The 14,042-nt window shown below is 54.4% G+C and overlaps 1 protein-coding gene across 9 annotated transcripts in view; it reads left to right on the top strand.

The window, feature by feature from the left end:
* The window catches only part of ATP11A (ATPase phospholipid transporting 11A), a 126,094-nt gene extending 112,259 nt beyond the window's left edge, over positions 1–13,835 (top strand). For 3 of the 9 annotated variants that reach the window (XR_009498721.1, XR_009498723.1, XR_009498725.1), the window contains 5 exons: positions 3,010–3,075; positions 3,646–3,749; positions 5,841–6,006; positions 9,278–9,522; positions 10,193–13,835. Coding sequence is in view for 5 of the 9 variants with exons in the window: in XM_059902943.1 (XP_059758926.1) it covers positions 3,010–3,075; positions 3,646–3,749; positions 5,841–6,006; positions 9,278–9,370 (429 nt within the window). In the remaining 4 variants the exon portion in view is untranslated. Of the gene's footprint in view, positions 1–3,009; positions 3,076–3,645; positions 3,750–5,840; positions 6,007–7,297; positions 7,385–9,277; positions 9,523–10,192 lie in introns of those variants that run through there. The other 6 variants (XM_059902944.1, XM_059902947.1, XR_009498722.1 and 3 more) reach the window with 5 other exon arrangements.
* The last annotated feature ends 207 nt before the right edge of the window (positions 13,836–14,042 follow it).

The following is a 14,042-nucleotide window of genomic DNA, read 5'->3' on the forward strand; positions in this document are numbered from 1 at the left end:
GGGCTGGTGATGCCCTTGGTCTTGGGCAGCAGGTGGTTCGGTGGTGATACCGGTCATCACTGTCCCCTTCCAAGGAGGACGAGCGTGTCTTCTTGGTGGGACATTGTAGCTGCCCTGGTCTAGTGATGGTTGGGAGGTGACCCCTGAAGACCTAAATCATTCTGTAGGCATGTTCGTGGATCTATTGAGAACAACTGAATCATTGATAACTTTTGAAAAAGAGAAATTCACTTGTGGAGCATTTTCTGCACAGACATCAAGAGCTGTATTATTTCTCCAGTGAGAATATAAGACAATGATTGTTTTATTGTTGAACTGCGGGATATTCCTAGGTGAACGCTTGAAAGTTTGGGGCACGTTGTAATAGAAGCCAGTAAACATCTAGAGAGCTGGGACGTGAGCGGTCCCCAGCGGGCTGAGGACGAGAACACCAGCATTCAGCAGAGGTTCCGAACCAGCACGTGGAGCGAACGCACTAGATGTTCCTTGTGACTGCGATCTTGAGAAAACACAAGACATGTTGGTCGTGGAATATCTTCACACGTAAAAATTAAACTGGTCGAGGTTTCAGAGCTTCTGTGAGCAGTAAAATTTCCTACAACATGCTCCTGAGGAGGAGGAGGGAGGGCGGAGCGTGAGGAGAAGGAATTAAACTTGGACCTGGTGGGGGGGAGGTTGGAGACCTCCTACTGAATCCTCCTCATCCTCCGAGCGAGGCCCGGAAGTTCACGACGTTCTCCGCGGAAACACGTGTTACTTTAGGAGATCAGCCCTGGGGCTTCCTGGGGGGTGAGGAACTGATATCACTTGGGAAAAAGGCCGGCCCTCAGGACACCCCTTTGAGAAAGGGGATTGGAGCGCCAGTGAATCACCCCCAAAGTCCATAGAAATAATGGCCATTGAATTCAATAATACATTGACTCTCAGCTTGACCTGAGGGCTCCCTTAAATAAGGAACCCGAGAGGAGCTTACGGGGGTGTTACCATGACCACCTCCCAGTGAGCTGCGACAGCTGGCGGAGGGCACAAGTGAAGGCGGGCAGGTGTGCAGCCTTGCCCGGGTTCCAACCCAAATGCCCGAATCTGATTCAAGGTACTTGTGCTTTACTGCTGTTCACCTGTAAAAATCACACCCTCTGTTTTGCTGGGCTGGGCGTGGATCCCAGATCCACCAGAATCTACCAAATCCTGGGAATCTCGGCAGTGCCTTGGGAAGCACCGTCCCACCCCTCTCGGGAAGAGACGAGAAGCCATTTGAGTGATCGGAACTTTGTCCCCGGTTGCGATGCTGCTGGAGGCGCCCTGTCACTGCCACTCGTGTTCCACGCCCACATTTGCTGTCATCTAACAGTTTTGCGAAAGATCTCTGAATCCCTGCCAAGCGGGGGTGACAAACACGTGGGCTGTGAGGGCTCCTGCCCGTCCAGCTGAGCTGACGGTGCCCGCGGGGTTCAGAGCTGCCCCCCTCCCCCTGCACCTTCACCTTTTGCTTTTGGCTAAAAACGGTAGCTTCCAATGAAAAGGAAGCAGGCGCTGTGTCCTCCTGCACCTGCTGGCCACTGCCGAGCTGCAACCCACCTCAGAGGTAAACTTTCCTGCCCCCGGCATTAAGCATTGAAGACAGAGCCGTGTTTCTGAGGGTTTCCCAGCCTGGGCACTGTCGCTGGTGAGGCCGGGAGTTCTTGGTTGTAGGGCTGCCCCGGTGCAGTTAGCAGACCCCTGGCCTCTGCCTGCTGGACGCCAGTAGCCCCCCTCGCCCAAGATGTCCCCAGACACTGCAGATGTCCCCCACCTCGGGGACAGAGTCACCTCCAGGGAGGGCCACTGTGGCTGTGGATCTGAGCCCAGTTTTGATCACGCTGATGAAGCGGAGAATAAAGTGATGAGGGTCCTTAAGTGTGTTTCCTACAAAAGTCCTGACACTTTGGTTTTTCTCCTAGAATTCTGCAAGTAGGTTCTTGCCTCGGTAAACACCTCACAAGGCCTGCAGCCCACATGCTCGCCTGAAGTGAGTCGCGTGTAGGGATGTTTCTTTGGTTGAAAACTAACCATACGGGAAAGCAATTTTTATTCCAGCTTGTAATGCTTTGTGACGTAAAGCTTTGTTTTATCTTGAAGAAGAAGTAGGAGCATTTTCTGAGAGGCCCAGCTCACAGAATCCGACCAACCAGAAATGGGTCGGCTCTTAGGCGGTGTAGAAATCTCAAGGAAAATAACTCTTGTAAAATAACATGTCCAAGAGGCTGGTTTGTCCCCAGGAGGAAGGCTCTTAAGTGGCTGGTGTTTCCTTTTGCTTGTGTCTGTGTCTGTGGGTGAGAAACGTGTTGTCTCCCAGTGGGACGTGTGTGCTCCCTGCTGGCCGAGCCCACATCCCGCCGGGGCCTCGTCTGGGGGCCGCTGCGTGTCCGAGGTTCTGGCCGCGGACCTGCCCCGGGCCCTGGTGCAGCTCTGTCGTGTCTCCCCTCCTCCATTTCCATGACTCCCACGGGGCACCGTCCCTGCGATGCCGCCCGCAGGGGACAAGGCTGTCGCTCTCACTGCTCCCAGGACGATGCCAGCAGTGGTTTGCCTTCCGAGCCGACAGGTGAAAGAGGCTAGACACGCGCTCTACCGAGCGTGGGCTGGGCCACCGGGTAAAGATCTCGTCCGCGGGAAGAGCGGGCTCGGCCCCGTGCAGACCGTGACTCTAGCTCTCAGGCGTGTCCTGCTCTAGTTTGTGAGCAGGGCCACCGTTTGCGGGAGCAACGAGGGGGCAACACCGGGGGCGGCTGTGCAGGAAGGACCCACCGGGAACCACCGCCCGCCCCGGCGCTGCTGCGGGACCCGGGGCCTAGCGAGCCAGGCTCGGCCGGCCTCCCTCTCACGTTGTGGCGACGTCGCGGGGTCTCCGCGTCTCTGGCGCTGGAAGTGTCAGGCGGGGCAGTGGGAGGTGCTCTCTGCCCCTCATGCGGAGCGCGAAGGAGGAGAATCCGCATTAGTGGGAGACGACGTGGACTCTTGTCTCCACAGATGTTTGGGAACTGGACCTTCGGGACGCTGGTATTCACGGTGATGGTGTTTACGGTCACCCTGAAGGTACATCCCCTGACCCGACGTGCCTCCTCCGGGCACAGTCAGCCCTCCTAGTGAGTCGTGACCCTAACCCTAACCCTGCCGGGGTCTTCTCCCCGCCACCAACTCGGCCCCGGCCCCGAGGGGCAAAGGCCAGAATTACACAGAAGGTGAAGGAGGGAAGGAGCCTATTCTGTATGAAGGGATGGGGATTAGACTTCTTTTAAATGGCAATCTGCCCCACCCCTAGTATAAGCAAAATGCATCTTAATTGGAACAAATTAATGTACTGTGGAAAATTTAGCTCTTTTTCAAGTCAAGTCGGATTCTTCCCGGAGTATCATTATGGAGGTCCCAAATCCTACCAACCTGAGTCTTGGAAAATCCCAAAGCAATGTCCTGGGTAGAAATACAACCAGTGCCTTGAGCCGTCGCCTGAGTCGCCCTGTGGGAGCATCCCCCCGGGATCCGGGCAGAGTTACTGGCAGTGTTTAGACTCGGAGGCCGTGGTTTCTGGCTTCCTCCCCCAGCTGCCAGGGCTCACAGGGCCTTGCCCAGGTAACACTGCCATCCATCACCTTTTCCCTCTTTCAGCTGGCGCTGGACACCCACTACTGGACTTGGATAAACCACGTTGTGATCTGGGGGTCGTTGCTGTTCTACGTCGTCTTCTCCCTCCTCTGGGGAGGGATTATCTGGTATGGAGTTGGTAATTATAGAATCGTCATTACGTTACTAGTCTTGCTGTGTCTCTCCTCGAGGGCTGACTACTCATTCTCCGTATGACCTCGTTCCTGGGGGGGGGGGGGGGCGTGGCGCCAGGGCTGGGGTCCCGCGGGGGACGAGGCAGGTGTGGTCCCTGCTCCTTTCCGCCAGATTCTCAGTGGAGGAGACACGCTGCATCGTACATGTGACGGGGGAGGAGCAGACCGAATGCTACAGGAAGGGACCTATTTCAGATCAAAGGTTGGGGAAGGCCTCTCCAAAAAAGCTGTTATTTAAAGGGAAACCTGGGAGAAAAGCACCGTCATCACCATGGTGGGTGTGCCAGGGGAGCTGGCCCTGGGCCGAGGCAGTCGGACCCCAGACAGAGCCCTTCCTAAGGAAGGGAACCCCATGTGCAAACACCTTGGGGCAGGGCCCGGCAGCGGGAGGAAGGTCCAGCCTGTCGGCCACGTAGGACCTAGACCCCAGCCTGCCGGCCACGTAGTTCCTAGACTCCAGCCTGCCGGCCACGTAGGACCGAGACCCCAGCCTGCCGGCCACGTAGTTCCTAGACTCCAGCCTGCCGGCCACGTAGGACCGAGACCCCAGCCTGCCGGCCACGTAGGACCGAGACCCCAGCCTGCGGCCATCGAGGATTTTAAGCAGAGGAGCATCAGAGTCCGACTGCACTTTTAGGAAGGTCGCCATGGCTGCTGTGTTGAAAGTGAACTTGGGAGTGGCACACAAACAAGACAGCCAGTCTAGAGACCATTGCAATACAGTGGTCAGTCCTGACGAGGGCAGCAAGTGGCTGCATCTGGCATCTGCCACAAGCCTGCCTTTGCCGGCGCTGTCCGTCTGCCCAGGCGTCCTTTCTAACTAGCCTGCCTGGTGAGCTGTTCCTCTTTCGAAACCCGGCGGCCCATCAGCCTCATCCACTCTTCCCTCGAGTCACCTCCCAGGCGGGCATTTCCACCTGGTCCCCCAAGCAGTTGTTCCTTCCCCTGTCACAGCGTATGCCGGATTTTCCTGTAATTCTCCCGTTTACGTTTCCACCTCCCCCATAAGATGGAGAGTTTCCTGAGCAGGGCTGGGACTGGGGGGAGGCGAGTGAGGCCCGGGACCACAGCCTGGCCGAACGGGAGGCCACAAGCAGTGTCCCCTCCACCTGGCGTCCCCAGTGCTGATCTCGGCTCCCGGGAGGGGCAGGCGGCCCCTGAAATGGGAGAGAGGCTCCCCGGTCCATCAGGTCCCCGCGTGGAGGTTGCTGAGCTGACATCCACCCAGTGACCCGCTCTGTTGCTGACCCCCCAGTGGCCAGATCCATGCGTTGCACATTCTTGGAGACCAGGAAATCCAGGAAAACCAGACCAGCTTTTGGTGGGTTTCCAGCAACCCTGCCCCAGGCCAAAGATCCCTGCGGTTCTAGCGAGCTCTCCAGAGCGGCTGTGTAAATGGGAGGCTCCCCCGAAAACTCTCCGGCAGCTCCTGGGCCTTGGGGCTTCGGAGCCGTGAAGCTGTGTAACCCAAGTTTACCATCATCACTGCCCCTTTCCAGAGGCTTTTGTGATTCACCTGGCAGGAGAGTCATTTCATTCTCTGTATTTTTATGGCAATTTAAAAAAAATATTATGGCATAATTTTTTAAGTATTTAATCGTTCTGCTGATGCGAGCAGATATGAATGCATGAAGATACGCATACTTGCATATCTTCTCCATATTAATAGCTATTGCGCAGATATGATTCTAAGGTACAAAAAAAATCACCTACTTCATCTTTTAAAATCTTTCCCGCTGTTCTGAAACTGAACTTCGGGGACTTATTTTCCCCTTTGGGATGACTTCATAGAATTCCTCTCCTTTACCCATGCGTTAACACGCTGCGTTACAGGGAAAGGTCACACCCCAGTGTTTCTGTGATTAGTCCCAGCAGGCCGGCTAGGTGCCTTGTCCAGTGACTGTCGTGACAAAAGTGAGAACTGCCAGGACAAATGGGCTCTTCGTGCAAGTAGAGAAAACAGGCCAGGATTTCGGTGTTTCTCCGGCCATCGTGTTTTGTTTCTTCTTCCCCTCGACGCTGCAGGCCGTTCCTCAATTATCAAAGGATGTACTATGTGTTCATACAAATGCTGTCCAGCGGCCCCGCCTGGCTGGCCATCGTCCTGCTCGTCGTCGTCAGCCTCCTTCCCGACGTCCTCAAGAAAGTGCTGTGCCGGCAGCTGTGGCCCAGCGCCACCGAGAAAGTCCAGGTACCGCCCCGGGCGCCGTCCTTAGAAAGGGGAGCGGGAAAGGTTTGGGTTTGGAAATGCGGTCAGTCCACCGTTACTAACGAATTCCATGATGACACGTGGTTTTATACCTGAACCTAGATGACCAGTGGTTAGACTTGAGTGGCTAGTCCCTGAACTAAGAAAAAGATGAAGAGAAAAAGATGAAGCCAATACAAAAGGCAAATTGTTTTGTGTTCATTTTTAAAAGTTTTTTCAACTAATCATTACCTTGAAGGTAAAATTGCATTATTTTTAGGGATGGTGAATTTGGCTCAAACTTTAGCATTTATTTTGGGAAATTCTCTTTATGAGTAGGTAGGGCTGTTGTTTTCCACACTCCCAATGGAAGCCAACAAGCTGAATTCTGGATTCAGGAAAGATGAGAGAAACGAAGGATGCCCGGACCGGCATCAGACACAGAGATGGTACTCAGAGCTTCCCAAGAGCACTCTGGCCCTCCCCGGGGTTCTTGGGGAGGGGGTGTCCCCCGTCCCCTTACCCCTGTGACCTCCCCCCACCCTTTCACCCCTGTGACTTGCCCTCGGAGGTGCAGGCCTCAGGAGGAGGAGAAAGGATGCTAGTGAGAGGGCAGAGACCACAGCAGGGCCCGTTGCTGCAGGATGCTTGTCTCACCTGAAGCGCGAGGTGCTTCTGCAGGTGGAGGAGGTCGGGCATGCAGGTGGGGAGGGACAGCAGGGAGGGTGACAACAGGAGAGGGCGAGTGGCACGTCCTGGGGCGGAGTCACTCTGGGAAGCTCAGGGGCCCCGTGGTCTCAGTCCCCAAGTGCTGTTGGCCGGCTTTGGGGTGGGAAGCAGGTGGACCTCCGGGGGCTGGAGCCGCAGTCACGGCACCTGCCCCCGCTCCCCTCCCAGCAGGTGACGGGTCGGGTGGGCAGGCCTTCAGATCCCGGGTGCTGGTTTAAAATGCTGAGCGCGGTGCCCCAGCCCTGGGGGTTCTGCTGGGTTTGTAAAGTCGGTGCCCAGACGAAACGCAGGAGGGGTTGGTGCAGGTCCACGTCTGACAACTTCATTACGAGTTGCTCACAGCTCTCCGGGGCTGTTCCCAGGCGGGACGCAGGCGGGAGTGCGAGGGGACCAGGGGCTGCAGGGATGTCCGGAGGCTGCCGCCGTCTCACCGGACTCACCGCCTTTTCTTGTCTCTTCCCTTCTTCGTTCCTTTCGTCTTCCGGCCTCTTTGCCCAAATAACCACCTTGTTTAACGATGTGCATGGCCTCCTGACCTCTGACCTCTGACCTCTGGGACCGGCAGACTAGGAGCCAGTGCCTTTCTGTCGAGCAGCCCACCGTCTTTATGCTTTCTCAGACTTCCAGCAGTCTGACTTTCTAACGGAACAAGGTGACGCTTTTCTGTCTTTTTGCATGTTTGGGACTTAGCCGCAGGACCGCACGGGGCTGACGGTTAAGCTTGGAGCCGCGCTCACAGGCCCGCCCCGGGCAGCACTGGGCCGCTGGCGTCGGGGATGCAGGGTGCCGGGCCCCTGCCGTCCGCGCCACTGACCACTGACCGGTGCCTGTACGTGTCCCTGGGGAGCGTCAGAGCCCCCTCTGCGCAGGCGGCTGCCGCGAGGCTGGTCCTGGTCCCCGCACGGGGCAGGGGGGCCGCTCCTGGGTCCCAGAGCCCGCTCCGCAGGCGGGACTGAGGGCCTCCGGAGAGGCCAGACACAGGCCGTGCCACCGGGCTGCAGACAAAGCCAGGACAGACGTGTTTGGGGTCAACTTTTTTACCAAAGCCCCTCTTAACTTTTTAAAAAAGTCTGTGATCATTTTTAGAAAAAGGCGCTGACCTTGCCTTAAAGGGCCGTAGCGCCTCTCTCTCGGGCACATAGAGCCATTCGCACAGTTTTCTGTGGCCGCCGCCCAGGATCGAAGGCTTTTCGTCCAGAGCCAAGGCTTCAGGGACACAGCGTATCTGTTTTCAGTTGTTTGTGTACCTGATGCCTCGTTTCTCTGTGCTCCGAATCAGGCACGCTTTGAAGATCTGTGTTTGGTGTTACTGCTTTACTAAGGCAGCTTGCTTAATGGGAAAATGCCTGAAGCAAAAAAAACAAGGCTTTTTCTTATTTTAAACCTTGTTCATATGCTATACAGCTTTAGCACTGTTTTTTGACTAGGAGGATGGTACATTTTTTAAGTTCAAGTAATTATTGGCGATCGAAATTTTTCTAATCTGATGCCATCAGAATTTGTTAGAATAAGTTACATCATTTCATCTTGTTGTTCACACACTTGAAAACATTCAGGATGAAATTATTAGGAACATTTTAATAAGTCACAGGAGGCGCTTATGAGATTGGTTAAACCATGCCAACTCCAGGCTAAAACTAAATCCTCTGACTACTGATGGACTTCATTTAGAGTTGATTTGCAGAAGCCAGACTCTGGTCGCTTGGAGAAGGGCCCTGAGCTCTGTGTGTCTGTGGCCGCGGCCGTGACCCCAGGGTGCGCCACGCCCAGCCCTCCCAGGGTGCCTGGAGCCTGCACTCCGGGCACACACAGGGTCAATGTGTTGTTGCTGGAGAACCGTCCAATTTCTGCAAAACTTGGGAGGAACAAACACTTGACTAGCCCTTTTGTGGGACGTACTGCGTTTGAGATGGATGGCTTTTTGTTTTCACCTGTCCTATTAAAGCGAAAACATGGCAGGCACCGTGTGTGTACATGCGTAGGTCATTCATGTATACGTGTGCACTTCTGGTTTCTCCATCCGTGTGCACGTGCATTCGTGTGCACTTCTGCCCCTGCAGAGCGCAGCCACTCCAGCGCTCGTCTGCTTCACCCCCTCCTCGCCAGAGAACACTGTGCAGCTCAAACTCGGGATTCTTCGACTCCTACAATTCTCTTCTTCCTTGTCACTGAGAAGCTCTTACAGTTTGACTAGAAAATCTCAGTGTTCAGATGCCGGGCCCCGCTGACCTGTGGCCCTGTGACTCCTTGGACCTCCCAGATTCTGGTCTCAGGCCAGGACTCCTCTGTTTGACAAGAGACAGGGCCGAGGGACGGGGTCGGGCAGGCACACAAGGACAGAGGGACAGGCAGGCGGACAGAGCGGGACAGAGGGACGGGCACAGAGCGCCTCCCTCGGGGCCGGCGCCCTCTTGGGGCGCGCAGCCGTGCCGCCGTGGTCTCGGGGAGCGGGCAAGGCCGTTACCCAACGCCCCACTCTGGGCAGCAGCCTCCCCGGTGGCCCGGCCTCCCCTCCGTGGGCTCAGTGTCTGTCCTCGCCTTGCAGAGGAGCTCGAGCCGCCGAGCCCCGGCCGACGCCGCGCCAAGCCCTGACCGGCCTCTCCTGATGGACCCCGAGCCGCGGCCGAGGCGCGAGTAGCTGGCGGATAGGTAACGGCCACCCGCGGGCAGCCCGGTGTGCTGTGCTCTTGCTGACTGCGCGGTTTTCCTCCAAAGTTTTGCGTGCTGTGCTGTGTCTGTTAGGTTCACGGTGACAAAGAAAGGCTTTTACACACGTGGGTTCCATCCCAGGTAAGTGGCCCGCCCAAGAGGCCGGCCGCGTGGGCTGCGTGCCGTGCACACGCACGCACACGCCTGCACACCTGTGCAGCGCACACGCTGGGCGGACGTCGCCCCACACGTGTCCGGTGTTCGGCGTCCAGAGCACAGTTCCTTCATTCTCGTCCGTGGTGGTGGGAATGGCTTCACCCGAAAGGTCCATCAGGAAAGACCACCTTTTGAAGTAAAAAAGGGGATCTGGAGTGAGTGGCCCGAGCCTTGGCCGGGGCAGGTGTCCAGCAGCGCCTTCAGTGTCCAGAGCAGGCGTCTCCCGCCCGGCTGCCACTCCCCTCCCTGCCCGTTCGATCCGAACGCACGCGTGGGCCGGGCAGATGCCTCTGGGGGCGCTGGGAAGGGCGAGGTCAGCATCCCCGTTAGAGAAACCGCAGTCAGCCCGGGCCCAGGGAGGGGCTCCGTGTTTTCACGCGTGTCTTCTGCCGGACGGTGGACCCGAGAAAGGGACACGATCGCAGCCGGGACGGTCCACACGCCTCCTCCGTGTCTGGTCCAGCTGTGTTCAGGGGAGCCCAGGCCAGGGCAGCGAGGGCGGCGGCCACGTCGGGGCGTCGGGTCAGACGACGGGTGCTCGATGGGATTCTCGCGGGGGTCCCGGCACTGACTCTGTCCTTTCTGTTCCCGACAGACCGCGTGCTTGGTGTCAGGACCACCTCTCGGGAGTCACCCACTTGCCTCTCTGTAGACCCCAGCCCTGGGCAGCGCCCTGGGAGGGCGGGGGGCGCCAGGCCCCCTCCTCCTCGGCCTCTCCCACCCCCCGCGTCCCCACCCGGCTAGAGACCCTGCTCCCGTGGCCCGAGGGGAGACCGGATGCATGGATCAGGGGTCCAGCCGCTAAGAGCCGCACGGTGAAGGGGACAGGACAGGCGTCCCCGGGCGGCGACCAGGCAGGACGCACGCGAGCCCTCGGTGCACCCGGTGGGAGCCGGGGGACGTCTGCGGGGGATCGCGGTTCCCGCCGGGTGAGGGCGCACCACAACCTCCTGGGAAGCGCAGCTGAGCCTTGCAGGCGGGGTCGGGTCTGGCCCCTCCTCCCAGGCCCCAAAACCTCTGCTTTCGGAACCAGCCCACGGACATCCCAGGACCGGCACCCCTCCCTCCCGTCCGTCTGCTGCTGTCGCCGGGACCTGCAGTAGCGAGGCTGACCGTGGACGTGTCTGGTCCCACGTCCCTTCCTCCGAGGGGCTGGGGCCTTTGTGCTTCGGGCACCGCCTCCTGCCTCCCCCCAGCTGCCTCTGCAAAGAGGGGAACCGGTCCAGTAAAGCTTCCGGCACAGGTTCCAGGCGATTCATCATCCTGCTCCCGAGGATGCGGCTCACTGGGGTGCCCTCGCTGCGAAATGCCCGTTTTGGGGTTGAGGGGAGGAGTGGGGCCTGGGTGCCCAAGGCCGGCCTCTGGTTGTGGTGCTCAGGCCCCCATCAAGAGCGGTCGGTCTCCCAGGCGGTGTTGTCCCCCAGATCTGTGTCAGGCCCACAGGGCTGACAAGGTGGCCTGGGCGACCTGAAAAGCAATATCGCTGCCCTCGCCGCCACCGCGCTGGCTCTGACCAAACCCTGCTCCGCCGGGGGTCCTATCCGTGTCTCCTTGGGAGGGTGAACCGTCAGAAGGCAGCTGTGCTGTAAACTCCCTGTCACTTTCCTGTACCAGTATCTTATTTCTAGAAATAACCCGTTCGACATAGCCTTAATAGTCCGTAAAGAAGACATTTCAGTTTGAGATTCAAACTTCAGAGGGTAAAACCAATGGCTTTTTAGGAAGAGGTCACCCAGAAGCTAACCATTGCCCCCGCTGGATGCATGGGTGGGATTCAGGGATGTTGGTTGGGGAGTGAACACTGAGTCTACTTCCGAGATGCTTGACGTTAGGGATTTCCGGAAGTTCAGATTTCAGTTTGATTGTACAATGTTCACCTATAAACTACTTGTTTAAACGAGGGGATGAGTTAACAGCAAGAACAAGGGTACACAGGTAGTCGGGGTGAAGCAGGTGAAGTATAAACATACCAAAGACTAGGATGGTGGACGTGGGGCTTCCAGTGGGACGGGGGTGGGAGGGCGTGTCTGTCTGAGGGCCCTCCAGCCTCCGCCCCGCCCTCTGTCACCCACGCTCCACGTCCGGTGTGTGGTCCACACTAGACCCTGCAAACAACGGTGTGTGCATTTTTACAGTCGTTTTTAAGAACCTAAAATGGGTATAAATGTAATACGTGTGGGGGACAGATTCTCTGTACGTTTAGTTAACAAATTGTTTGTAATGTATTTTTTTAGAAATCTTAAAATTCCCTTTGCACTGAAGTATTTTCATAGCTGTTTATAATCTTTTTTCTTCATTTATTTGTTAATGTATCTAATTTTTAAAGTATGTTTTTAAAGCTTTTATTTTTTAAGTTGATGACATTTTGGCCACTTTACATTTGAATTCTGATGAACATTTTGGCTGAATGTCTCAATATCTGATGAATGTGAATTTTCAGGTTTGATTTTATTCTCTACACCTGTTTATTTTTGGTGTTTCTGGCGGTAGTGAGTAGCTAAAAGGCATATTTAGAGTATGATAATTTGCTATGCTCTTTCTTCACAGTTCATTGCCATTTCATCTGCTTTTTATTTGGTTTTTAATTTCTATCCTTCAGCCTTAAAATAGAAGCTTCTTGACGGTTCTGTGTCCTCTTTTTTGCCTGTATTGAGACGGTTACCATTTACCTCGGATAAGTCAAGTCTCCTTATGAAAGTTACTGACCTTTACATGCTTCAAAAAGTCTTTTTAAAATTGTTTGGGAAATTATTAAGTGACTGTGCCTGATAATTTGAAATAGGCGAGGGGCATGAGATCAAAAGTAAAGTCAAAGGAGGGACAGGAGAACCCACCGAAGTGACATTTCAGACAAGGCAATGAGATTCCCACCTGACAGTGGGCAGTACTTACTTGCCTTACACTAACCTTAAAGCAAGTAATTTAAGCATTTTCCTTAGTTTTGAAAATCTTACAGCTGCACGTTAATCACTTATTAACATTTCCCCCGTTGGTCCAGATGTCTGGTTCCTGACCCACACGCCATCCCCCAAAGCAAGCTGTCTGTAGGCCGTGTTGCTCCGGCCACCTCCGTTCTCCTGCTTTCAGCTCCCGGCCACCCGAGGCCGCAGGTGCACACACATCCCACGTCCTAAGGGGACCCTGCGGGGGCCTCTGAGCCCCACCCTCAGGACAGGTGGCTGCCAGCAGCCCTCGGACCCTCCCAGCTGCAGCGGCCCTGTGTCCGGAGCTGGGAGTAAAGACCCGCTCTTGGCAACTCCTGTTAGAACCCAAATCAGCCCATTCCTGTGCCCTTGGTTCCATGGGGTGAACGCAGACCAAATGACCCGCGCCCCCCTCCCCCGGGGGGGGGGGCCGTGGCCCCGTGAGACCCACTGGTGGCAGTGCCGGGCCGCGGGAGGAGCCCAGAAACACCACCTTCTGCAGTAACAGGTTTATAGAAGCATAGTTCGGCCTGGTGAGATTTTGCAGCTTTAACTACAGAACTGCCTTGCACATGCTGTGTAACTATTCTTAAGTTCATGGGCATCAACCAAAAGTTCAGGGCAACCTAAGGGAAGTTTCCGGCCTTTTTCTTTAAAACCACCAAGTTCATCTGTTTTGCACTATTAATAACGTAATGCAACCACTTCTGCTTTATCTTTAAATTAATGGTATTTATGTGACAACTCAGTGTAACAGCTTGCTCTGCACTTTCTTTTGGAAGTTTCCCATTTGTAACTTTAAAAACAGGAAAAATGTCAGCTGGCAAATGCATTCTTTTCTTTTTTTTTTTTTTGTTTTGTTTTTAGTTAGAGGGTAGGTGAATGGGGGTGAGAATCATTCTGATTGTCTATAAACAAAGCTTTAATGAAGATGTGTCAGAGTATTATTAAAGTGTGATTCTACTTTTGCAGAAAAAAATCTGAAGATCAGTTTATATAGCTTTATTTTTTACCTTATCGAAATATACAGAATTTTAATATGCGTATATTGTCTCTGACTTAAAGTTAAAATGTGTGTCTGCATTGCTGTTTAAAATGTCCATTCACTATGTAATGTAATAAAAGAATCTTCAAAAATGTATTTAACACGAATGTTATCTCTAGGTGTTGTCATCATAAATACTGGAATTTATTTTTAAATTATTGAATATAGTAGGTGCGTTTAAGATAATAAATCAGCCTCCAAACAGTAATGTTTAATTGATAATTATTTATTAACCTGCTTTGAAAAATTAAATTGTGAATTAAACCAAATCTTAAATTTCTGTAGAATTTATTTTGTATGCTACTGTTTTTAACTTTTATTTCTGTAGATAAAGTATATCTTCATAATACGAATTATGATTGGACTTTTCTGCAGATTATCTAAGCAGGAGACCTGAATCTGCTTGCAATAAAGAAGAAGAAAGGTCTGGATTAGTTTCTTTACAAATTAAAAAGATCTTAGAAGTTGGTCTTAAC

Source organism: Balaenoptera ricei, chromosome 18, assembly GCF_028023285.1.
Source record: "Balaenoptera ricei isolate mBalRic1 chromosome 18, mBalRic1.hap2, whole genome shotgun sequence".
Lineage (NCBI taxonomy): Eukaryota > Metazoa > Chordata > Mammalia > Artiodactyla > Balaenopteridae > Balaenoptera > Balaenoptera ricei.